Genomic DNA, 27,232 nt, shown 5'->3' on the forward strand with positions numbered 1-27,232 from the left:
ACAGTCTTCCAGACATTCCCCCCAAATCTGTATCATTGCAGCAAGAAACATAAGGAAGATTTGAAGTAATTTGTCATTATTACATACAATTATACCAAATTACATTCGGGACTTTTAATTTTTATGCTTTTAGTCTCATAATTTTTTCACATAATGATAATATACAAGCTACTGTGCTTCCTTTCCAAATTTTAAGTAAAACAAAAAAAACAGCGTTGGAAGTACTTGGCTTTATTTCTGCAATTTAACATAATAGAGTGGAAAATTAAACTGACATATGTATTTTTATTAATTTTGGTCAGTACACAAGAGGATATTCTATTCCTTTAGGACAGTTACATAACCCAGAAATTTACTATGGATCAAAACAGCTAATTGATATTATTAGGTTATAGAGAACAGATTGATTAGATACTAGTGAGATCTACATTATGCTGTTGAAGTTTGAAAGCTTATGTCGCTCTTCAAGTCAACTGTTTTGATGACAGCATAATATAGTTATTTTGCATATCTGAATTAAAACAATCCTTCAGTCTTAAATTTTACAAACAGATAAAGTTTTGTAACTTTATCAGGTATTCAGAATATAGGCTTTGAAGTAGGCGGAATGCAAATAACATGATTTGCTGTCCTTTCTGTGAGCACTTCCTTTGTATTCATTCCTCTTCTCTAATAATTTTCTGTGAAAACATCCCAGTATTTCAGCAAGAGCAGAAAAGTTTTACCAGAAACAATGTGTTTTGAAGCCATAATTAGTATGAATTGATGTATGTTTTAAAATTGTTTTTAATATAACAAAAGTAAAAATCCAATGACAAATTTATGCTTGAAATCCTACAATGTCTTAACCCTCAGTAATGCTGTATATAGTAACTTTGCATGCCACAAACTTAAACTTCACAAACAATAACATGGATGTAAAAGACATTTTAGTTCTATTTCTGTAATTGTTAGTTTATGTCTAGGTCTTCTCATTTTGTAGGATGTTAGTAAGACTAGGAAGGCATCTACTCCTTGTTACGCTCTGATACAATCTCATGATACTTAGATCAAATTGCACTTTTTATAAGTGGCCAAATGAAGATCAAATCCTCGAAGAGGCTTCCAAATTCTGTAGGAAGAAAAAAATATATATAAATAAAATAGAATGCAAAGCTTTCTTCTTTAAATGTATTGTTTCTATATGTTTTATTTCAAAGTTCTGCCAGACATTGTTTCCCTTCATATTTTCTCACAGCTCTAGGAGGACAGTAATTTTTATTATGGCAAAGTTACATATGTTTTCAGTACTGAGTAACAATGAATAAATTGTTTAAATGTTTTCCTTTCCAATTTTTCACACCTATTTTCATCAACTATTCAGCTCTAGTGGAAATTTTTTCTACATGTGTAGTATTTTTGGAAGGTGTTAGAATAATTAAATATATATATTTCAAGCTCAAAAACTCTAAATTATATCCACTTTAGGCATAGCTTCCCAAGAATTTTTGAGAATATATTCTATACCATATTAATTTTGATTTATGCCTCCTTTATTGACATCTTAGTAGTTACATAGCATATTTGTTTAGTTGGTTTGATTGTGATAATTCCAGTAGGATTTAATTCATTATTGTATTCAGATGCAGACATCATAGAAATCTGAGGTAGTACACGAGGCACCACATTATGTACTGTAAAAAGAACTCTAAATGTAATTTAGCATGTATTTCCTTTGGATATCTTATACAGATTTTCTGCTTTTTGGTAACTAACGTATACATGATTCCCAGAATAAAACTTAAGATGTTTGAGATCTAGTACACACCAAAATTAGAAGTGAATATGGTGTCAAAACTCTGTTGTGTATTACAATGGCATATAATTCCATTCTCATAAGATCCTGTGAAATAACAAACATAATTATTTTCTGAACTCTCCAGGGGTAGCTGCAAACTGAGCTTGTGCTCAAACTGAAGAATTAGAATAGCTGCATCAAGATAGATGTTCTTAAGACCTGACTATTCATCTCACAGCTTCTGGTGGTGTCTATACCCAAAAGGAGCGTTTACACTTCACCACCAGCAGTTGATAAATGCAAGAGTATGAAACTAGAGTTCAGTTGTGTGCAGAGAGAATGCAATATTTACTTTTGGTTAATAAAACTGGTTGCTAATTCAATTTTTATAACACATCCATTCACATTTAATTTATATGGAACAAAAGAGTACCTTTTTATTTCATACTTTTTAACCTATAAGTGATATTATGTTATTCCAACATGACTGAATTATTTCTTCAGAGTCTAGTTACCTACATTAGCTAGAATGTGGTTTCTTCTAACCTTGGGAAGTTAGATTAATAGCAAATGTTAATTTGTGCCTTCAAATTTAGAGCTGCTATGCATTCTTGGAAATGGACTGTGGTATAATCATCAAGCTAACAACATTTTGCACCTCTACAGCTAATTACATTCTATCCACATTTTACACCTGCTTACTTGCCACTGTGGTATATTGCATATACTTTTGGACAGAATTTTCAATGAGATTTATATATTCTACAGAGACTTTATCGCTTGTGATCTTTATTACAGGCTAAGACTTTATGTTTTTGGTCTTCAGACAGGACTGAAGCCAGCTTAATCACAGTCCATAATAGTCAGCAGAACTGCTCATATGCTGAAAACTATGGATGTTCTTAAGAATTTTGGCAGCTTAAAGCCAGCACATTAACAGAAATGGAAAGGGTGCATATTGAATGATTTCAATAAATGGAAATGATTGTTAGATTTTAGGTTTTGTGATTCAAGAAACTAGCATGTAGGTATCTATTCTGAATTGCAAAATGGCTTCACTGGAGAGAGAGGTGTGATTGGTGAGAGCAAATGCTGCGCTGTAACATAGCAATATTGCACGCAACATTTTTACATTCACACCTCATGATGTGCACCAATTTAGCAGTGAAATGTAAGCTGTTTGAGGTCGCTGTCACACTTTCATACAAACTGTACCTCCTGATGCTTGTACAGGAAAATAATAATAATAATAATAATAATAATAATAATAAAATTTAAAAAATGGTAGTGCTTCTGTCTGAATTAACTTAAATAATTATATGGTACATTTATATTTTTTAATAGGTGCTTCATTATTTAGTCAGTAAGCACGGCAGGCTCAGTCCAGACCTCAGTCAGAGTAGCAGTGGAAGCACAAGAAACACTCTCGTTATCTTTTGGAGGTCACTGAAGGGATAAGCAGGCTGCACAAAGCCTTCTTTCTTCTCAGCCATTACAGACAGTTTTGTACTGTATTTAGAAGACTTTAAGTTCTAGATGTGATGTAATTGTGTAACAAATGAGGATAAAGATCCATAAAATATATATTACTGAACATATGTAGCTAACTCATTTCTATGCCAGTTATTAATTTTCTAAAATAAAAGAGAATTCTATATTAATAATTATCAGAAAAAGCAATAACTTTTAAATGTGATTTACTATAGTTTTTTAAAAGCTTATTTTCAGTATTTTTTATTCAAAAAATTTTTTATAATTGTGGATTAAAATAAATCTCTTACAAATTTTAAGTGTTTCTTTATATGCCATAATGAATTATTCATGAAAATCTGATGGAAAAGAACTAGGCATAGAAATTTATTAGCACTGAATGAAAGATGAAACTGATTAGTTTCATCATCTTTTTCAGAATGAATAAATACAATTTAAATAAATGCAAATATTTTCAGAATAACAAGTAGCTATCTGTAGTGTTTCTGTTAGTAAGTATAATAAATATCAAAAATAAATGCCAGTTTTAAACTATAACATACACATATTTTTAGTAATCTTAAAAGTAATGGCTCACTTCCCTAACATGAAATTTACATCAGAAACTCCGGAAACTTTGACAGATGAAAAAAATTTGCAATTTATATGGAATAAGTGTAAATAGGAATCAGCTGCTAAGATGAATTCAGAACAGTAATGTCAGAGTGCAGGCAAGAGAGAACATTTTGTAGCAACCAATTCTTAAATGATAACTGTATTTATTAAGTTCATTTTCATCTAAACCAATGATCAGGACCCCATTTGATTTGTACAGATAGTTTGAAGATCTTCTCTATAGTGGAATCTGCATAAATATAGCTTTTTTTAATTTTTATTTTTTTTATTTTTTTATTTTTTTTCATTAAGAGGTATCCAGTTTAACTCACTTATGTGGAATAAACTTGTAAGGAAAACAACTGCCATACCAATCAGTAATCAGTCAGAACTGGTTACTATCACTGAATATATAAACAATTATTTATGCAACATTCCTACTTTTCAAAAGCACTCACCTCCTTTTGTGGAATGTTTTGGAATGGCATAATTGCTCCTAGTGACAATTATTATATTCAGCTGCCCTGCATTAACTTGTAGGAAGATACAGCCACAGTAAAGCATGTCAATCTTAGTTATGGCCTAATTTAATGCAGTTATTGTTATCCAAGGAAACGGCTTGTGGCAAACACATAATTTAGGACATAGAGGAATCATTATTTCTGTCTTTCTTTATGAGGAACAATACAGAGAGTACTGTAATTTGTTAAATATTACGACTTTCATCCTGCTTTCATTCTCTATACCATACATGGAACAGTCAAAGAGCAGAAAGATGCAAACAATCTGTCTGAAACAAAGGCATATATAATCATGATGTTGAAAACTGTACGTAATGTACAAAGCTGAGTTTATTAGAATTTCATATTTTTATGCAAACCTTTTGCAATCTGTGAATTTTTATCCTTTTCTGTAGAAGTCTCTATGGAGATTTGTTATTTGTTCTCTAAAATTACATTTGAAAGAAGCCTGTGAGACAGCATTTTCTTTCTATCTTTTTTTTTTTTTTTTTTCTTTTTTTGTAATCTTCACTAATGCATGAAATGCAAAACTGTAAGGAGTTTTGCTACAATTTCTGTCTATTCAATTTTAAACACAACGCAAAATTGTTATTTAATTATCTTTTTCTTGAAAGTAATCATTTCTTGTATGAATAGCTGCAGCTACACACTTGCTGAGGTCTGAAATTCTAGTGATTTTTTTTTTTTTTTTTTTTTTTCACATACTGCAGCTGGAGCCATTAAGAAAGTTCTGTAGAGGAGCACAAATTCAGTATTATTTATTTATATTTTTTGTTATACTAGAATGTGGGAGTTGTATATTCCTTAACCTTCTGATCTAAGAAAATAAAAAATTTCCTAGTTGCTATGATTGTTGACAATTAGTACAACACTTTAAATTTTAAAATGAGAAATAAATAGACAGATCTTCATTTCACTATAGCATCCTGGAGGTCCATAGTGTAAACTGTTGTTCCTTCTGGAATTCTGCTAACTACATACCGTTTTTTAATATATGTATACATACATACTTTTCAAATATATACATACATTTATAAATGTTCATACACATTGCCAGTATTCAGTAAATAGATCAAAATTAAATGACATTCAAATATAAGTATTATGCATATATCTCTTCAAATAAAATCAACAGTCTTTAAAATAGGGATACATTAAGAGCTGAGTGCCTTTCTTTGAGATCTTTCCTAGGATACGTGATCCACAGACAGATTCTAAAATGGTTTGACAAGCTGTGATTCTCAATAATCTTCTTTCTCCACTTTTATTTTAAATGTCTACATGCCTCTTCTGATCTTTTTTCAGCTGCCAAATGAAAGCTTCTTGGTATGATTACGATAGAAGCTGAAGAGTTTTGGCCATAGCTGCAAGCCAAGGACTTAAGGCTTGTACACAAAGTGAAAATCAAGATAAAGGCAAAAAATCAGTCTTATGAGAAACACAGAAAATAGAGTTCTGCTTTCTTATTGCCCCCTTGAGACAGTAATGAACTGTTGACTTGAGCTGACTGTAAAACTGTGATGGCTCTCCTGGGATGGGAAAACAAGGGCTTTAGAAGTCTGTTGAAAGAGCTGCGTAAATAAGACGTATCACATATCACTGAAAGAATGACAATTAAGTCCTGTATTCATCTAGATTGAGCTGGGGCTTTCCAGAAGGTTGGGTATGTTCTGAGTGAAATTAGGAGGTTCAATTAGTATTATTCTTACTAGTATTATTCACAATGTGCTTTGTGATTTCTGAAAACTGATTTATTTCCCAAAATTACATGGTGTTGAAAGGTTACCATTTGATAGGTGGAGCAATTACATTTAAAATGCAAAAAAAAAATAAAATTGGCTTCAACTAATGCTGTAGCTATTTTTCTGCTGTCATTAGTCTTCAGAACGGGTACCTGAAATGCAAGCACTGATAAACTACATGCATAGGACCTCGAATGCATTCCACACATATGATATATACCTGAGAGGAGAAAGATTTAGCACAAATTGCAAATACATTTAGGAAAATCTATGGCACCAGAATATATGCTTCTGAATTAGATTCTTATTCACAATAAAAGGAAGTGTGAGACAGAGAACTTTTGTCTGAATGAGTAGTGTGACTTCTTCATTTTCAGTAGAGATATATGTAGCATCCATAATTAATCTGATAACACAGGATTAACTTTCATTCATTGATAAGTGAAATTAAGTAATTTTTTAAGTTCAATTAGCTCAGAATTTCAGAATGAGATACTTTAAAAGAGAGACTGTTTCTGAATTAAAGCTTCAAAGTGCATTCCATAAAACGCTTTTGAAGGAGAAATAAAGTGACCCAAATGAAACGCTGCACAGTTGCTGCTAGACAGTACTTTGGAAGTGGCTCAGATTTGCAAAAATATGTGCGTGTACCATCAAATTATCCCCCTCAAACAAACAAAAAAACAAAAACAAAACAAAACAAACAAAACAGCCATAAGAAACTGGCTTAGCAAATTTCCTTAAAAAATATATTTGCTGCACTTCAGTGAGAAATTATGCCATGCCTTTTAGTTTCACTCAGAAAAAAAAAAAAAAAAAAAAAAAAAAAAAAAGAAAAAAAAAAAAAAAAAAAAAAAAAAAAAAAAGAGAAATGGAACTGTAGGATAAATGACAAAAGATCACTCAATATTTTAATGTGCCGCTTTCATACAAATATAATCTTCTGTGGATGTATCTAGGTATCACATCAGTATCTCCATATCTGAACAGGGAAACTTTTGAAACCTAGTCCTTACTGCACTAGATCATCACTAGTAAGTATCTGCATTGTTCTGTACTCTACTGCTGTTTCCAGGATTAATGCTAGGATTTATCATTTATATTTTATGTGGGAAATATTCATTAAACAGATAAATAGTTGTTAATCTGCATAAGAGCCAATTCTATATATCAGTCATAATGTTCATTTATTGTGTGGTAATCCAGAGGCTAAAACTGCTGTAGTGATATTTATATTTATATAGGGGAAAGAAATACTACCACAGCACCTCCACTCAAGTGAAGTCTCAAGGAGGAGGGCTTTCTAGTCTGTGCGGCAAGTACTAAATACAGTTCATCTTGGTGTACTGACTTTTCATCACGGGAAAATCTGTGTCACATTCCCATTCTGTCTCTTTTGACTGGGGACACAAGAGCAGTTTTACACTAATCATGCGTAGCAAGTCTTATTCATTTATTTAGTTGGTTTTGGGTTTTTTTTTGTTTTTTTTTTTTTGTTTTTTTTTTTTCCCCCCTCATAACAGAAGTTAACAGTTTCTTACAGAAGCTTCAAGATAAATTATTTGACATTTCAAACAAGAATGAGAAAACTTACGTGGAAAATTCTAAATTTTTCCTACCTGTATGAGACAGTAAAGTTCTTCAAGCTTATCTTTTCAGAAGGTCAATATAATTTTTCAAAACTGTTTCTAAGTATCTTATGTGTTTTTGCTAATTCTGAAATAATTCCAACAGTAACTCTTTTGTTCTCTTCAAGAAGATTCATACTGACATGGCTAGTATGTGAGTACTGGCTAGTTTTCACAAAATACGATGTGGTGGTAACACAGAAGCCTGTTTTTAGGTCATATAGATTAACATATAGATAAACTCATTTTATCAGATCTCAAACAGAATTAAAATAGTCCTCACACACAACATCCCGGACAAGAACTTATTTTTAAAAATATACTTCAGTTAATAACAGAAAAATGAAAGTGTTTTCCAAAATAGGTAAGAGAAACAACATTCCCACTCAATATTCTGTACTTAAATACATTCCAGTTTTATATTAAGCTGTTCCAAAAGTTGTTAAATCCCTGATAACTGCTTTAAAACCACAGAAAATTTAAAAAAAAAAAAAAAAAAAAAAGTTCCAAATATTGCGAATAACCACAGAATCATGGAATCATAGGGGTTGGAAGGGATCTCCAGAGAATAAGGATTGAGTCCAACCCCTCTGCCAAACTAGGTTCCCTACATCAGGTCATACAGGTAGGTGTACAGGCGGGTCTTGAATATCTCCACAGAAGGAGACTCTACAACCCCCTGGTCAGCCTGTTCCAGTGCTCCATCACCCTCACCATAAAGAAGTGACACACACTCATGCAGAACTTCCTATGCTCCAGTTTATATCCATTTCCCTTTGTCCTGTCTCCACACACTGCTGAAAAGGGTCTGGCTTCACCACTTTGCCCCCCACATCTTAGGTATTTATAGACCTGGATCAGGTCCTTTCTGTATTTTCTCAAGGCTAAACAGTCCCAGTTCAATTAGCCTTTCTTCATCAGGGAGATGCTCCAGGCCCTTCACCATCTATGTGGCCATCCGCTGGACTCTTTCCAAGAGAACCCTATCTTTTTTTGTACTGGGAAGCCCAGAACTGGACTCAACACTCCAGATGAGGCCTTAGCAGGTCAGAGTAGAGGGGGAGGATCACCTCCCTCGACCTACTGGCCACGCTTTTTTTAATGAACCTCAGAATTCCATTGGCCTTTTTGGCCACGAGGGCACACTGCTGGCTCATGGCCAACCTGATGTCAAACAGTACACCCAGGTCCCTCTCTGCAGAGCTCAATAATCCTATAATGCATATTTATGTTGGATGATATTTGTGTCTCATCAAATCTAGCAGCACTGTGTGTTGACACTTCCTAATGTCTCATTAAATTCTTGTTACACTTGTGTTTTTCTTTCTGAAGAACACTGAACCAGAATCACTTCAGCCAAACAGACTGGAGAGAAAATAATTGCAACATCTCACTGACATGTATTGACAATCTTAGGGAAGATAGTATGTGAACCAAATTTTTTTGAGATGTATGCACTTTTTTTCACCCAATTTCAAAGATGTATAACTGTCTTAATAATGACATAGTTTTTGTCTACTGGCACTATATATATGGGAAGATGTTGGTTTTGTCAGTTTTTAATTTTATGTTTGACGTATGATGATTATACTCTCTTTCATCAAACTATTTCGCTGAGACAACTGGGTGACATCAACACATGTGTTAAGTGCTTGTAGTATTGTGTCTAGTGGTGTATGAAAAAGAATTTCTTTTTATTTATTTATTTATTTTTAACATGATTCAAAATACTCAAAATAGCAGTAAAAAAAAAGTGATTGGTTAGAGAACATCTATATTTCACTGATAGAATATTTCACCTAGTTAATTAAACATTGAGTACATATAATTGAACATACACATTTACTATGTATACAGTAAATTCTGTGCAACTAAACTGAAAATACAGGAGATGGAGTTTCAGTTTCTGCTTCTTGTACTTAACTGACTCTCATTTTAAACTGAAGAGCAAAAGGAAGAAATAAAATAATAATCTTCACTAAATATAAAGTCCTCCACCCATCTGCCCTGCTGAGATGATTACACTGCTTGTGATACTGGAAGAGACTAAATTTTTGGTTCAGCTTTGTTAACTTTACAGATAAAATCATAGTAAAATAAATTCTGCTCATTCTAAGAAAATAATTCCTAAAAAATACTTGAAAATTTTGTATTGGAATGCCTGGAGGTATTTAACAATAAAATGTAAGTTAAAAGGCTAAGAATCATTAATAGGCATACAGAAGGCTGTCCGTCCTGTGTTCAGCCAAATCAGTAAAACATCTGCTTTGGCTTACGTAGAAAAGGGAGAGTGTCAAAAGACCTACCACTATATAGAAATCTAAAGTTCATAGTTTAAATATTATCTTGTAGCATTGTTGCATATGTGCCATGTTTTTACAGTGCGCAAACTTGAAGTTAATCAAGTTTATTGTTGCTTTTCAGTCCAGCTTAAAAATACAGACCCTAAAAAAGACAATTAAAAAAAAAAAAAAAAAAAGTTGTTAGAATGTTGACTTAGACCACTTTGTTTGCCTAGCAGCCATATTTGATTTCTGAACAAATGTAGAAATAGATCTTCTGATTCATATTTCACTGTTGCATAACATTTTGCATTAAGGAGGAACACTTGAACACTTGTTGGCAGAGCATAATGAGACATAGTATGGAAAGCTTAGCATCATTTCTTAGTCAGAAAACAGATAAATTGACCAAGGATTGGGGTGAGGAAAGCTGTTAGGCTTATTTCATCTTCCTTCCATAAGCACAGGCTACAGTATGTGTGGATATATGTATGTGTGCTGTGGAATAGGTGTTTATATGCCTCAGCAGTACATTGTGAAAGTATAATAAATAAAGATTAAAATTTATTATTTACATTTATTTTTAAAAATGATAAGTACAAATTGTATCTCATGGTAAGTACCTGTTTTCCATTAATTTCTATGTTTTTCTAATGAGTTTGAGTAGCATAATACAAACAAGGGCTACTTTTGGAAAAAAAAAATTGTCTGAGATTTCACTCAATTTTGTGTTTCTCCTTTGATTTCAGTTTTCTCTTTTGAATATCTTTTTGCTCACATGAGAAGAAAAACTAAATTTCTTGGAAGTCTATTATTTTTTTTCTTGGTCCTTTCCAATTGTGTAAGATTTAATGATAATTTTATTTCTATTGGTTTCATTTAAAACTTAGGTTAATTCCTAATAAATCCTCATAAGAATGAATAAAACATGAAGTAATTGAAGATAGTGACTGAAGCCATTACCTTACTTTACTTCTTCAAGGCAACAGATCATGATGAAATCAGTTTCATTTCTTATGTAGAAACCATACTTTTGTGAAGTTTTTAATATATTTTTTTAGTTTATATTCTTTTTTAATTGCACATTAATTTTGCTTTTTTTTCTACAGCAATCACTTTTAACTGAAGTAACTGCATTGTCACAGACTGATACTTTTTTTTTCAAATATTTTCAATTTGTTCTTCTTGACATTTTATGTTTATGTGCAGTTTGCATCTTTTTTTTTTGTTTTTCAAATTCAAATGTAACAGATTTTGATATTTTGTTACATTTTTTCTGTTTTTGTACTAGTTGTTTTTTTTATTTTTATTTTTGAGAACCTGCTGTTTTTGAATTCTCTTTTTTCCCTTTATTCTCCTCCTCACTATGATCCCAGGAGCCAACACAAAGAAAAGCGCAGATGATATAACCAGTAATGATCGTGGTGAAGATGAAGGTATTTTTTGTTTTTTCAAAGCTCAACCCTGATGCATGAACATGAAATTTTACATTTTTATTATAATAATATTATTGTTATTGTTATTACTGTTATTTCAACATGATTTTTAGTCCCTTATTTGCTGAAACACACTTCTGTGTGCTTTTTTATTTTCTTCTTTAGAGATAACATCCATTGTTTTTCATTTTAAAATCCAAATTAACATTTAGATGACTGAAATTCCCCTGTAACATAAGTGTAAAGTTAATTCTTAGACATGTGTGAAATGAGTAACGATAATACTATTGAAAAACACATACTTCCTCCCACGTATACTTTATTTGGTGAGAAAATTGAATTTAAAAACATGCATGTGCTCTTCTTCCTGTTACATATTTTGTAAATTCACCTGTTTGAATTTCATGAAAAAAACTCTATTTCATTTCCACTGTTCCCCCAGTGCACTTACTGTACATTGAATGTAGTTGAATTGCCCTTCATCTTTGGTATTTTAATTCATTTATTTTTTTCACAGGATGTGGTTTATTTCTAGGATATAAAAGTAAAAGAAGCCATTGATGTTTCTTTATTGCTGTTTCTGTTTTTGTTTTTTTTCCCCTGTAATCAGCTAGCCTCTGAGATACATTCATTCAGACTCTGACCACATTCCCACTGAAATCAATGACAATCTTTTTCATTGTCTTCTTTCTGAGTTGAGTTGGATTTCCTGAAAGGAAATGTTAAAAGTTCACACTGAATTACCCCAAATATGTTTTACAAGGAAATACTTTTTTCTTGCCTTGGCACAGGAAAGGCAAGATGCCTTGAGACAGTAGGAAGTCATGAAATCTTCCACTGTTCTCACCATCCTTTTCATTTATGTTACACTGGCATTTTAGTATACATTTTGTACTTAACCAAATTAAGAAAAATATTTTAAAATTAAATAAGCAGATAACTGCCTTGGAAACTCTGTTGTTTTGTTTTTGCAGCAATGTGTCTCTTTCTCTCTTTCTTGTCCATTCCAAAATGCCTTTATAGTTTTCTTTAATCTGAAGTTCAAGAGTATTTGAAAATTTTCCCCCCTTTGTTCCCCTTAAAATCATGCATACAATGTTGACATTACTTTTTAATTTCTGTGGGTTTTTTTTGAGTATTCAGCTCAATTTTAGCTACTCTATCCATGTGTGAAATACCACAGTAAAAATCTCTGGTTTTCATTTCACAGTGGTTGTCCCCTACTGTACAACTTTCATTTCAGAATTAAACTATTTGTTGTAGCACAAAAATACTCTACAGAATTCCTCAGTTAATGTCTGAATTTTGTTCTATTTCTGTTTATAAATTTGTCTCCAAATATGCTTTTTTCAAAATGACAGTGTCATCTTTTGCTATAACAAATTCTATGGGCAATTTTTAAACAAAAGATAAATAGCAAGTGAAAACAAAATTGCTCTTAAAAATGTTAGATATTTGACTATGAACAAATAATTCTTTGAGATTTCTTCAAAAGTTATGAAGTGTTTGTATCTAGCTTACGATCCAAAGAAATACGTACAGTTTAGAACTAAATACATAAAATGCTTGAAGCTCATTTCCCTTATGTCGAAGTTAATCATGTTCCAATTGAAGGGAAAGAAGAAATCTCTCATTGATTTCAGCGATGATTCAACCCTGAGGAAGTACTTTGCAATAAGAAGGGATAGAATGTAGTAAATAACACCACAAGGCTTTCGCTTATTACTTTAATTTTCTAAGAGCTAAGCCGTCACAGGGAGAAAAAAAAAAAAAAAAAAGGAAAAAGAAAAAAAAGAAAAAAGAAACAAACAAACTAAAAACTTCTCATCTATTTTGCTATGAATGCTGCAAAGAGAGAAATATCTACATATCTACTATTACATATTTGATTGCATTACAAGACCTAGTTAATGTTTGCATCCCTCTAATATTTGCAAAAATTACACAAATCTTATCGCAAAGGATTTGTTGCCAAGATGCAACATAAAAAAGGCAACATGTAAAATATATATCTTCCTTGTGACCAGAAGGCAGATTCTATGAGAAGCCTTAAATTCTAACAGCTATGTAGGTGTACAGTTGGCCATAACAGCCAATGATAACTTTAGGTATTTGCATGACCCATAGAAATATGACCAATCACGGTTTACCTTGTAATACTTGCAAATTTGTCCACCAGATACACAGTATTATATATGTGCTCATTGCTGCTCACATTTTTGGTAATTGAGAGTTAATCCTAACAAATCTGAGGGAGCTGAGAGCCTTGGAAGGCTTTCAAAGTCACTTCTCTTTCCTCTCTGCATTTAGCTCAGCTTTTTCTTCCTCCTAATTTTTTTCCACTCTTCAGTACAACCATCAAAAATAATTCAGAAGAGAATTCAGTTGCTTTTGTTTGTTTTTAAATGCTGACCATATAGTCAGAGACATTACTTTCCGATGTGTTTTGTATTGTATGATTGAAAGAAGTGCTCCTACTCCACTTGCAGATATAGTGAATTGTTTATAAAAAGCGTATAGTTAATTCTAACAGCAACTTGCTGAATACCATTTGACTTTTTAAGGTATATTATTCCCACAGTTTGGTGAGAATGTAAATTCCTAACTTAGGCAGTTGGATCAGGGGTCTTACAATTTCGTTATTAGAGAGATGAATGTAGTGCAAAATGCATAAAGTATTGATTAGTGCATTCAGAAGTATAAAAATAGTGCTGTCAATTTAATTTACTTTATTTTAGAAAGTAAGACCCAACTGTTTATCTACATTAAATCTATAAGTAAATTTTTTCTGTCTACAAAAGATTATCCATATGATTCATGACCAAAAATATAAGGATATTCTTTAATGCTTAGCTGTCAAAAATGTCATTTCACGATTTACATTAAAGAAAATCTGAGCCATGAATTCAATTAAATTCTCATCTTAGGCTATTTAAAAAAAATAAAAATAGATAGTTTGCTGTGTTTATCAGAACAACTTGATTTTCTGATACTATCTGTTACTGAATTACAGGAAATTTAATTTCAACAAATATGTCTCACTGACAAATGGGAAAGTATGAATCATTATTGTCATTTTGTTATGAAATGTACAAATATTTCTAAATTGAAATAGAACTGAATTGGAATATTAAAAAAAAAAAGTCAATTTCTGTAAATTAAGAAGTTTTTAAGGGGCTTCTGAAAGCATTTAATATAAAATGTCATTTGAAGAAAGAAATATGAAAGCTGTAAAAGTACTGGGCTTGTACAATGATCCTGAACTGTTTAAAATAGCTGATTAAAGTGGTGATGATTGTATGGAAAACATGAGAAAGAACTAAGAATAATTTTATCATTTTTATTAAATACTAATGCCACATTTCATTATTTTTTTATTACTTTATTATGTTTTCATTACTTGAATTTTTTCAGACATTCATGATCAGAACAGCAAGAAACCAGTTATGGTCTACATTCATGGCGGATCTTACATGGAGGGTACTGGCAACATGATTGATGGGAGCATTCTCGCAAGTTATGGAAATGTCATTGTTGTCACCCTCAATTACAGGCTGGGGGTATTAGGTAAGTGAATCTTTTTTTTCATCACAAGACATATATTGAAAGATTTAGAGGATATGCTTATTAAATGTTCAGGTACATTTCATTGCTAATTAAACATATTGTTTAATCATACATGCTTGAACCTTAAAACAGAACATTCCTGATGGTGGTTAGTTTGACAGTGTTACATTCATACTGAATACTTTTTAATGTTTTCTGGAAACTAGACTAAGTTACATCTTCCCCATTTTCTTGTCAACTGTCTTCACCATAAACAACAACTTACTTGCTTTTTGTGACCTTGGTGATAGTTTAAATTTATCACTGCATCACATTTGCTCTTTTTTCAGTTGTGTAAGGTGTTTTGTTTGTTTGTTTGTTTGTTTGTTTTTAATTGAAATGTTGCCAATTCATTAAAAATAAAATAAAATAAAATAAAATAAAATAAAATAAAATAAAATAAAATAAAATAAAATAAAATAAAATAAAATAAGTATTTGTAAGTTTCAGATCAGTTCCTAGTAGTAGGAAAATTTTACCATTTACCTGTACTGGTTATTTTTGTGGGTCTATACATGTCCTTAGGGGTATATATAGGTAAGTCTAGATGTAACATGAAAAAACTATACCAAACAGGCCATACACTGTAGTGGAATTACGTTGCAAATAAAATGGAGTAAAGAAGTTTATTTCTAAGTTTGAGGAACTCCATATAAATAATTTATACTTTTCAGAAAATAATACTTATGTCTTTCAAAGACACCAAGAAAATCATTTTCATGACATTTTAAATATTCCTGTCAGTATTGTATTGAATAACAAAATACCCTTCTATCCAGAACAGAATGCCACAAATATTAACCTTCTACTTTCTCCATGATTTCAGCTCCTATACAGACATTAATACAAAACATGTACCAGATTTTCTCCAAATTAAGATTTCTTTAATGAAGCTTCATTTCTTCTTGACAATAATATCAGACATAGAAACAATTTTATAATTTCAATGAAAAAGCGTGCAGATTTTTGTTTCTTTTGTTTTCTTTTGTAAGCTCATATTTCCATCTATTTAGATTAAAAAATAAAAATATAAAAAAAAATTATGTATTTTTAAGATGACATTTTAAATCTTTTCTTTAAAGCTGATCAAAGTTTCTGGTCTCCAACATTTTGAAAAATAAATAAATAAATAAATAAATAAATAAATAAATAAATATCCTGAATTATCTATTAAGGCTTTTAATGTGGTTAAGTAATAGTCTATCTCATCAGAGCAATGACAGCTATTTTGTTTTGTTTTTACCCCTATTTTGACTCCTATTTAAATAAAAAAGAACATTTATTCAAAGTTAAAGGTAGATTTAAATGTTAAAGGATTTAAAAACATACGTTTTGATGTATTTATATATATTAAATGTTGACGTTCATAAGTATATCAAAAACAAGCAAACAATATACTTTTTATGTGTATGTACATAATCATCATTAAACTGGATTTGTGGTTGTTACTAAATGTTAGCCTAGGAGCCTGGTGATAGTTATCCATCTGCAAAAAATGTTTATTGAAAGGTTCTCCTTAGAGCTTTTATTGTTGTTTCTTAAAATTAAAGGAAGGATATAGATGACTGTGTGTTGTTTAAGCTATTTGGCTGTCCAAAAGTATGTATCAGTACTAAGGAAAAGGAAGTTTTCAGTATTTTCATTTATATATTATGTGAATTTATACTGAAGAGTAAAGAAAGAAAGAGTGGCAGACAGTTATTGTGGTGTTTAGGAAAAAACCATACCAATATGGTAGAGATTTGTTCATGTAAGAAACTGATTTTAAATTCCCTACAGGACCACAATGTTAAATTTGGTATTAAATATATATTGCTTCTCAATGTTAGTAAATGTAAATTTTTTGTACACTCAAGAATATATTCAATTATGTTTGCATTAGAAAAGTAGAAGATATTCAGAATATGCATATGTCACTTAACTCAGAGAAACTGTGAGAATATCTCTTTGTTGTGTTTTTTCTTTCTGTTTTTGTGAAATGTAAATGAGATTCTTAAGAATATATTTGATTCTGCCTGGAGATTGGAAGATATATTGTTGAATTCCATGTTATTTCATAAGGACAGAGAAAATACAGAAAAAAACAAAGTGATGAAGCCTAAGGAAATTAAATAATATATTTATTCATAATATTCAAAATTCATAATAGTCATAATTCATAATATTTTAAGTTATACAATTCTTAACGTGTACATTCTTAAGGTTGGCAGTATTCATATCCAGTTCTTCTAGGCTGAACTGTCTTCTTTTCAAATGGTTTATTTATTGGTCTAAGTTTGTTTCAATCCATTTTCATTTCTGAGTTTTAACACAGGAGGACACATGCAAAACTGATTCAAATGTCATAACTTTGTAATTCTATTTATATTATCATTTCCTATGATGGAGGAATTTGTACTGAACAGGGCAGACAGAATAACGAGTAACTGAAGTCTCTGTATGTATATCTTTTCTTTTATTTGGAATATTTGCACCTGAGTGTACGCAGCTACTGAGTATTATTATTTTTGTAATATACAATCATAGAATCACAAATATTGGAAAAGACTTCCAAGATTATCCATTCCATTTGTGCATCTGTCACCGATATTTCCCATTTAAACCATGTCCCTCAGTGCATCATCTGTTGGATGCCTTCAGGGATGATGACTCTGCCACCTTCCTGGGCAGCCTGTTCCAGTGCCTGAGCACTCTTTTGCAGAAGAAAGCCTGTGTTGTGTCATTAACAGAAGTAGATGGAAAATTGACTAGATGACCCCTGTAAAATATTAGCCAGACAAATCTCACTTTGAGATCCTGGGACTATATCATCAACAGAGAACTGGAAGACTGTTATGTAACAGTGATTAAATGTTTAAGAAATCAGTGTTTTGAAAATTCATCTTCCTAGAAGAGGAAAAGCAAAAGAGGAAAAACAAATTGTTAAGGACACTTGCTTCACTTGTCTGTCCTTCAGAGACACACAGTGTCTGGCCTTTAGAAATAGATAGTTAGTCATTATATTTTATTTATTTATTTATTTATTTAATTAATTAATTATTGGTCAGGATAATAGACAATGAACTTTGTGGGCTTTTTTTTTTTTTTTTAAATGCATCTGAATATAAAATAATTTTGATTAAAATTAATGGATTCTGTGTTTAGTGTATATCCTGTAAAAGTCTGTGAGAAGAATTGCTGTGATGGCATGTTTGTGTCTTATACAACACTTTAGTATCTGGGGGCATCCTGCCTCTGCCCCACTTAAAAAAAGGAACAAAAAAAAAGCCACAAACCCCAGCATTATATCTATACAGTTACATTCAGAAGTGGTGTTACAAACTTTGGCAAGAAAATATCAAACAATTGTCAGAAAAGTTAACATACTTAAATATGATATTAGTATTCAAGTGTTAACTACAACAGGCAAAATCTAAGCTGAATTCTAGGGATATGAATCATATACTTTGGAATCCATAGTTAAATGAAACATCTCACATAGTAAATGAGACATATTCAGTGTTCAAAATTATAAAACTTATTTTAGCATTGCAGTGTCCACTTGCATTTTTGTATTTTCTTCCTCTTAGGATTCTAAATCATACTAATAGAAATAGCCTGTCTCCTATCTCTTTCCCTTTCTTGCTATAAACATCCATTTTAAGTGCTGTCTTAAAAGACTGGACTTTCTTTTAGCAAAAGTTTTTTCCACTTGCAATTATAATCCACTATGAGTGATCATAATAGGCAGTGTACATAAATCAGAGTATAATTCTCAAGGAGTCTCTACATAATTTGTAGAGAACTTTATCTTTCTTCATCGTGTCTCTCATTTGTGAGTTAGAACATCAATGCACCGAAACACTGTGTGTTGTAAATGAACTGCTTTGGATTTGACTGACTAGAGGTACATCTTTGGACTACAAAATGAATCATGAAATGAGTCTTAAGTTTTCAATTCTTCAAAGAGCCATTATGGTTTAGGTGAGCGGAATACGAGTGAAAACTTACTGAGAGGTTTGTGAGGTTTCAGAGATAAGTCTTGAGTAAAGTACTTTCTTTGTAGAAATTTGGAAGAAGTTTTTCTAGGTAACGTGAATAAAGTAAAGAATTATTGACTATTAACATGCCTAACCTTCAAGTTAAAACATTTTTTTTTAGTACTTTTATATATTGTTAGTTTGTGAAAAATATATGCTGGAATTTGTGCAGAGGTATTCAAAGGATGTAAGTAGTATACAGCCTCAATTTCACTTAGAACAGAGCCAGATCCCTTTATATTCACAGAGCACACATTATTACACAATATATCAGTTTTTATCTTCAACGGTATAGTTGCTGCACGGTGGCTTCTTTATGTTTGCATTTTTAGTTTTTTTCTAAATTCAGACATCTACTTCCCTGTCTCCAGACATCCCTTCTTTTATCTCCTGTGTTTGTAACCCCACTAATACAGGAAATGTAATGGTGATCTGTTGGCAGAAAGGGACAGAGATAGATCAGGACTCACAGGAATAACCCCAGAGTCTGAGTGTACTGAATAAATCAGAGTTCAATGCTTACACAAGAAGGGAATTTCACTTAAGCTCAATTAAGCTTATAGTGAATATAAGTATTGCTGCCATCAACGTGTGCATTGCTACATTGCCTCACCTACATCTTTCAGTTTCATGCAGATGATTTCCTGATTATTTTAGTCCCTGTCCTGTCTTGTTAATTGTCCAATAATTGTATCAGCTAATGTCAGTTACCATAGCCGATCTTCTGCTTAAGTAAAACTAGCTCCAAGCAATGATGGATAAATATTATTTCCATTAATATCAACACATGATTTGCAATATATTTATTTTTACTCTTATTTTATTTTATTATTTAAAGTCTACTGTTGAATCATTCAATTGAATTTGCGCAAATATTGCCGAGAAACTCCATCCAGATCCCATGACTCATAACATCAGAAGCAATTATGTGTTACAGTATCATTATAAACTATATGTTCACTCGTTTAGTTTCTAACATGAAATAAATTTCTTAAAGAGAATTCATGGCAGCACAGTGATTGTCTCCTGATCTGAAATTGTCTAAGAACTAAAAAGCTCATTTGATAACATTGTTGACATGGCATGAGTATCTGAATTTGTGAATTATCCTCACCTGGTCTGATGGCGAACATTCTGTTTCATGCTTTCTTTTATGGATTTTCTAATAAAATCCTTTTCCAGTTTTTAGGCATCCTGTAGAAAAGTCATGCTTTTATAAAATCTAAAGGACATTTTGTTTTAATCTTCTGGACAATAGAATTATTTTGGAGTATAATTTCACTTTATTTTGAATTCTTAACCAATTCTTAATCAAGGACATACTAGCACTACATGTAGAGATGCTGTGAAGTAGGTTATTGGTAGTTTACATACCCTAGTGTTGCATATATTTGACAGTATGGCAGTCATCATTTAAACATTTCTAGCAACATCAAGATAAGTGCTTCTCTATCAAGATTAGTGTAAAACAGATTTATCATTTGAAATCTATTAAAAAGTGATTTGTTTTTCATAGTATATATCCATTTTGTTATAAATTTATGTGGTGGTTTTTTAATTATTATTTTTTTGTTTTTGTTTTTTGTTTTTTCTATCTGACAGTGTGAGGTTTGTTTTTCAAATGTTGTGCTTTTAGGTCATCCATCTATCTTTTTCCATGAATTTATAACTCCTTTGCTGAAACAGTCTTTTTACGCTTTTCAGGCAATAGTTATTCTGTACTTGCAATTTGCCTCCCACTAAGGTTAGAATAAATGACTCTTAGTCAGGTACAAAGGACCAACAGAAAACGCTTTCTGAATTGGTAAGGGTTTTTTTTTTTTTTTTTTTTTTTTTTGGGGGGGGGGGGGGAATAAGAAAAAATTGCAGAATTTGTAGGCAGAAAATGTGTGAAACATTATACTTTAGAAGAAAAAAATCTAGATTGTCAATAGCATTTTTTACAGACCGGAGCCACATTTAAATGTAGATTCAGTTGATTAGCACTGATTGGAGCTTTTACCTCAGCTTAAGAAGAGCTCACACATACTGATAAAATAGACTGAGCCTATTAAACCCCTGGAGTGTAGCCTGGAACACATTGTTTTGTTGTTTTTGTTTGTTTGTTTGTTTTGGTTTTGGTTTTTTTGCACTGAACTCATGATTTTATGATTTTACACTACCACTATAAAATTCAGAGACTGATTTAATGACATTGATAAACGGCTGTCTTGGTTTCAACGGAGCAGTTTAACCAGTGTTTTGATTGCTGTGATTGAAGCACACCCAAGGCCAGGCCAGGCCACTTGGCAGGGAAAAGCCACTGCCTTTATAGTGAGGCAGCAGGGAATGAGGAGAAGCCAGAACAGGGCAGCCTAAATTAGGTCTAGGGTTCCATACAATGTGACACTTTGCAGAAGACCATAAAGATATTGAAATAGGCTGAGATCCAGCAACTGTCATTATAAAATTATAGTTGATTATTAAAAGAAGTTAAAGTTGAAGAGAAGATTATATTTCCTTTGACAGCTTATATAACACATATAACACTGAGTCATGAAAACAAAACAGAATGCAACAAAACAAATAAACCATAGCTTTTGCTATAAAATGTTCAATTTCATCTTTGTTGTTGGCAAATCTAGTTAAATTTGGAGTTTTAGCTTCTCTTCTTACAACAAAAGAATTTCACTATAAATTCTAAGGATAGACAAAAAGTTATATCGGTTGCTCATGTTTCCAAGGATGTGCAAGACTGAACTGCAATTTCTCTCAAAAATTTAATTTTGCAGAAAGGAAAGATTTTATAAATTATTCAGCTGTTAATTTCTGTTTCATACTTATTTTAGCCTGTGATGGCTAACAGCCAGTTTTGCAGGGAAAAATAATGTGGCTGGCATTAGAACTTATTGACCATACTTCTGTTCTTTTCCTTCTCTGTGCTACTAGCATGGCTTTATTTAATGTGATTAAACATTGCAGGTTTGGGAAGTCTAAAAGAGGTTGGAAGCCACAATGAAGTACAGACTGTAGTTCATACCATAATGCCTACAGAGCTGAACTTGCCTTTGAAAGTGACAAGTTGCTCAAAGCAACTTGGATGAAGACCCATTTTTGGATGTATTTTCTGAGAACTTACTGGCAGCTGTTCATTTCTTATGAAGGCTTTTATTGAAATCAGATGCTGCTTAGGGTTACTTGTTATGTTCGTTTGTGTGTATCTTGTGAACAGTAATAAATTCTCTTACAATAGAATAAATTAAATCTATTTTTTTACCTTGGAAAAAAAAAAAAAAAAAAAAAGGAAAAGCAACAACAAAAGTAGTGCAAATGAAAATGTGGGAAATCTAAAACTGCTGATTTGTGTAAGGATTCTTTGAGTGGAAAGGCAGGATTTTTTCATTGCTTCCTTTTTTTCTATTCATGTTATGGAGAACTAGTCAGAACATTATACATTATTTATAATGTTAAAATATATGGGTTAGATTCACTGGTGAGATAAATCATGTGACTCTACTGGATAGTGCCCAAAATGTCAGTTTCTCACAGAATCACAGAATCACACTTAGAATGACCTGGGTTGGAAGGGACCTCAAGGATCATGAAGCTCCAACCCCCCTGCCTGGCAGGGCCAACAAACTTCCACATTTACTAGATCAGGTTGCCCAAGGCCCCATCCAACCAGGTCTTGAACACCTCCAAGGACGGGGCATCCACAACCTCCCTGGGCAGCCTGTTCCTGCACCTCACCACTCCCCTAGCAAAGAACTTTTCCCTAACATCCAACCTAAATCTTCCTTCTTTCAACATAAAACCGTATCCCCTTGTCCTGCTATTTCTGGCCCTTTCAAAGAGTTTACTCACCTCCTGGTTATAGGCTCCCTTCAGGTACTGAAAGGCTGCAATGAGGTCACCCCACAGCCTTCTTGTCTCCCGGCTGAACAAGCCCAGTTCCCTCAACCTGTCTTCATAGGGGAGGTGCTCCAGTCCCCTGATCATCTTCGTGGCCCTCCTCTGAACCCTTTCCAACAGCTCTATGTCTTTCTTGTACTGAGAGCTCCATACCTGGACACAGTACTCCAGATGGGGCCTCATAAGAGCAGAGTAGACAGGGACAGTCATCTCCCTATCCCTGCTGGCCACCCCTCTTCTGATGGAGCCCAGGATACCATTTGCTATCCGAGCTGCAAGAGCACACTGCTGGCTCATGTTAAGTTTCTCATCCATCAGAACCCCCAGGTCCTTCTCTGCTCCCAAGGACTACTCCTCCCAGTATGTAAAGATGCCTTGGGTTTTTCTGGCCCAAGTGCAAAACCTTGCACTGTGCCATGTTGAACCTCATTAGGTTCACCTGGGCCCACCTTTCAAGCCTGTCAAGGTCCCTCTGAATGGCATCCCTTCCTTCCCCCCTGTCAACTGCACCACTCGGCTTGGTGTCATCAGCTTAGTGTCTCACTTTTATTATCTTTTTAGAATTTGTTATGCAGTGTACCTGAGCTATCTTGTCAGTGAAGCTTTACACTTGATTTCATGTTTGTCAAAGGCATTGAAAGGTTTGGAACACTTTTATGTAGTAGCACAAATTTAAGGAAGAAATAAAAGTCTCTTGGTATTTTAAGATACTGTATTGACATAGATGTAAAATATTTTCGGAGTGCTTTATTTTACATTCTTAGACTTTTAAAACCAATTAAGAACATCAGGCTGAAATTCAGTAATAATGAAGTAATAAATGCATTGCTTGTATTGTACATAATTAAGGAAAAATGAAAATGGCTGAAGTTTTAGGAGAAATTTACTAGTCAACTCAAAGAGATCCAGATTCCAATGTATTTAGTTCCTGTATCTCACAAGAAGCCACTAACATCTTTTTAAAAAAATACTTGCATTGTCTCCTCAAAACTGTTAATTGCACACTCTTAATAATGATACAAAGATTCTATTTGATCAGAAGAAACAGGGACTAAACTCTTCATTTTTATGAGATCCTCCACAACTTACAGAGTTTTGCAACACTTTTTGCACAAATTAAATGGGTAAAAGTGTTACTCTATCTGACTGTCCTTTGTGTAAGTGCTTGATAGCAAAAGTAGAAAGTGGACAAGTAACAAATCAGACTGCTTAGCAGAGGAGGCAGGGAAATAATGTGCAATGGTTAAAACTGCACATCTTCATCAGCCAATGAGATGTACTGTTGGAACAAAAATTCATTTTATCTTCCACTGACTTGCACTGAAGAACTACAATATTTTTCTTGCTTTAAGTCAAGCCTGAAGTCTCTTACATTAGCTACTATATGAAGATACAGCATAAAGAAGTAAATAAATGATCCCTGTGTATTTTTGGGACTTCCATTTCGGAAATGACAATGTAGTTTCCCCTTGAATAGCTCCTAAGTCCTATATAAGGCATATGAGAGTACTGAATGAATAAAGAGTACCTCAGTGATGGATGTTAAGCAGGTTCTTCTGTATATATCTTCAGGTAAAGGTTAGCAACTGAAACAGATAATCAATTTCCATCTTTTCATTTCTACCTTATAATTGAAAATTATGATTACCATTTAGAGAATTGAAATAATTTTTATTTTTGGCATTCATTTTTGCCAGGTCTCCTGTGGTTACACTGGTTCACTTAGAGCTTAGATCAATTAGAAGAATATAGCTATGCAAGATGCAATAAAAATACTGTAGGAACAGAGGGAATGCTTGTAACAGGCAAAAAAAAAAATAAATCAATTTTTATTTGTTTCTTGTTTCCCAAGACATCCATGTAAAATACTAAGTAGGATCTTTTACATTTAAATAAATTCAAAACCAGTCTCTCTAAGTATGCTGCATATTGCTTTTTGTCTTCATTTCTTCAAGAAATTTTAAAACAATATTTAATATTTATTCAAGTATGTGATTCAGGGTTTGATAAAATATCATAAATATGCTTTTTCACATTTCACTTCTTATCTGTCTATAACAATTAATGTTTTATTGTAAATATTTGTGCTCAGTGAAAATGGTGCTTTAATATTTGCCATATTTGCCAAATAGCTACCTAATTCCTCACTAGCTCCCAATCTTCTCTATTTTTTTAAAATTTTTTTTTGGTTTTTTTTTTTTAATTCTTTAGAAAAGAGGAGGAATTAAACACTCATTATGGCTTAGACTCTCAATTATTTTTTCAGCAAGGACTTGGATTAGGCCTTGATGAATACATAAGGAATTCAGTTCTGAATATCCTTGAATAAAGGATAACTTGCAGATGTTGTACTCCTAGAATAGAACAAGCTATGAGTCATACAGTCCTAATTACATCTTTTTTCCTTTGCACTTGAGAGGAATTATATTGCTTCTTTGATGACTTCTCGAGAAGGCAGAAGTTTTCTCTTTTCTTCTACCCTGGGTTACATGTAGATAAGTGGAAAAATGTATTTGTTCATAGTAGAAGAGTGATAGTAAGCAAATACATTTTCCCCATTCAGTCATTACCAAGGTCTGTGAGCACAGCTATCCAACTTCCATTTAAGTTTCTGGGAAAATAACCATTTTTCTTATGATTTTATTCAATGCTAGCGCTGTCCATGTCTGCGACTACTGCTCATACCTAGTAATTCCACAAAAAATATTAAAGTATGCAGGATAAAGAGTGCCCCTTCTGTTGTACTGGAGGCTAAGAATGGTCAGTATAACACCTGTCAGATTGGCTGAGTAAGGTCCAGAATATTCTGTATGGCTTTGCTTTCATGTCGCATAATGCAAGTATAATACAACTCAAGCTTGCAACCTTCCCAGTTAGGTCTGTTTGCATATACTTGTGGTTTCTGCTGCACCAGACTCACCCTTTTTTTCTTTTTTCTTTTTTCTTTTTTTCTTTTTTTTTTTTTTTTTTTTTTTTTTGTTGGTTGGTTTTTTTTGTTTAGGTTTTTTTTTTCAGAAATGGTTTCAGAAATGCAACACTTCTTTATTTTTTTTTTTTAAATGAAAGATATTTAAATTACTTTTCTCAGTGCACAGATTTTTTTGTTGGTTGTCAGAAGTACAGCGTTGGTTATTTTATCAAGAAAAAAATAAAAGTGTCTGAATGAATATCCTACAGACTCTCATTTATTGGATTCTTCTTGTGATTGTATTCAAGGCTCAGTTGAATTGCAAGCAAATTGTATTGACATCTTTGTAGTTCCTACTGAAGCCAGATAGTCATAACTTTGTCTAATAAGAGAGAACCAAGACTTGCTTATCTAGGAGTGTTATTTCTAAGACCCCTTCATAAGGATATTTACTGAAAAACTTGTGGGAATACGAGAAAAGCTGTTCAGAGCAGCAGCTGTGGAGCACGACAAACAGCAAAAATTCTCTTCAGAATGTCAATGTTATACCTCCCTTTTTAAAGGACCTTTATATAGGATATGCATAAAGAAAACACTTATGGAAAATTTGCTAGAAATCTACATCAGTATTTTGAAAGATGAAACAAATATAAAGATGAATAAAATTATGTAGAAGTTAAATTGCTATTTCTGTTTCATAACTACATTCAATACATTCAGTAAGCCATGGGGCAATTTTTTCTCATTCATAATGAAGTCTTGCAGTTTAAATCAATACAACTTCTGCCTTTCAGTATATGACACCTAGTTTTCACCTTCAGATTGTCTTTCCTTACAGGTAATATCTTTCTATACTGTAGAAAATATTTTCCTTTCATTTTAACAACTCAACTCTATAATTTGCAAAGAAAACAATAGGGAGCAAATCAGTCAAAGATTTATCTCAGCCTCATAATCAGTTACATATATAGCTGCCTCACCAAACAACAAAATGCCATCATCTGTCAAAAGACACCACTTGAAGGAATTATATGTGCACAGAAAACAATCTGATACCTTCCCTTTATTTTAAAAATTAAACTTATTTAATGTTGCATATAAGGAAAGTGAAAGTGAATTTAAAAATTCTGAGGAAAATACTTGGTTAGCCTCTTGCATCACTGATGACGGGCATTGGTTAAATAGAGTAATTGAAGCAGGAAATTTCACCAGAAAGTTACTGTAGTCAAGAATATGATAATAGAAGATACATTCTACTCAACATGCAGTTAACATGTCACAGTTTAAACGAAAAATACACCTGCGTCCGTGACAGGGGGCCGTGGGCCCCGCAGGGG

General features: G+C 32.4%; 1 protein-coding gene across 4 annotated transcripts in view; it reads left to right on the top strand.

Moving 5' to 3' along the window:
* Positions 1-27,232, top strand: part of NLGN4X (neuroligin 4 X-linked) — a 147,030-nt gene that overhangs the window by 75,603 nt on the left and 44,195 nt on the right. For 3 of the 4 annotated variants that reach the window (XM_015848830.2, XM_015848821.2, XM_015848811.2), the window contains exons 4-5: positions 11,412-11,471; positions 14,886-15,038. In XM_015848830.2, coding sequence (XP_015704316.1) covers positions 11,412-11,471; positions 14,886-15,038 — 213 coding nt within the window. The remainder of the gene's footprint in view (positions 1-11,411; positions 11,472-14,885; positions 15,039-27,232) is intronic. The other variant, XM_015848839.2, reaches the window with a different exon arrangement.

This window comes from Coturnix japonica, chromosome 1 (genome assembly GCF_001577835.2).
Source record: "Coturnix japonica isolate 7356 chromosome 1, Coturnix japonica 2.1, whole genome shotgun sequence".
In the NCBI taxonomy this organism is placed as follows: domain Eukaryota; kingdom Metazoa; phylum Chordata; class Aves; order Galliformes; family Phasianidae; genus Coturnix; species Coturnix japonica.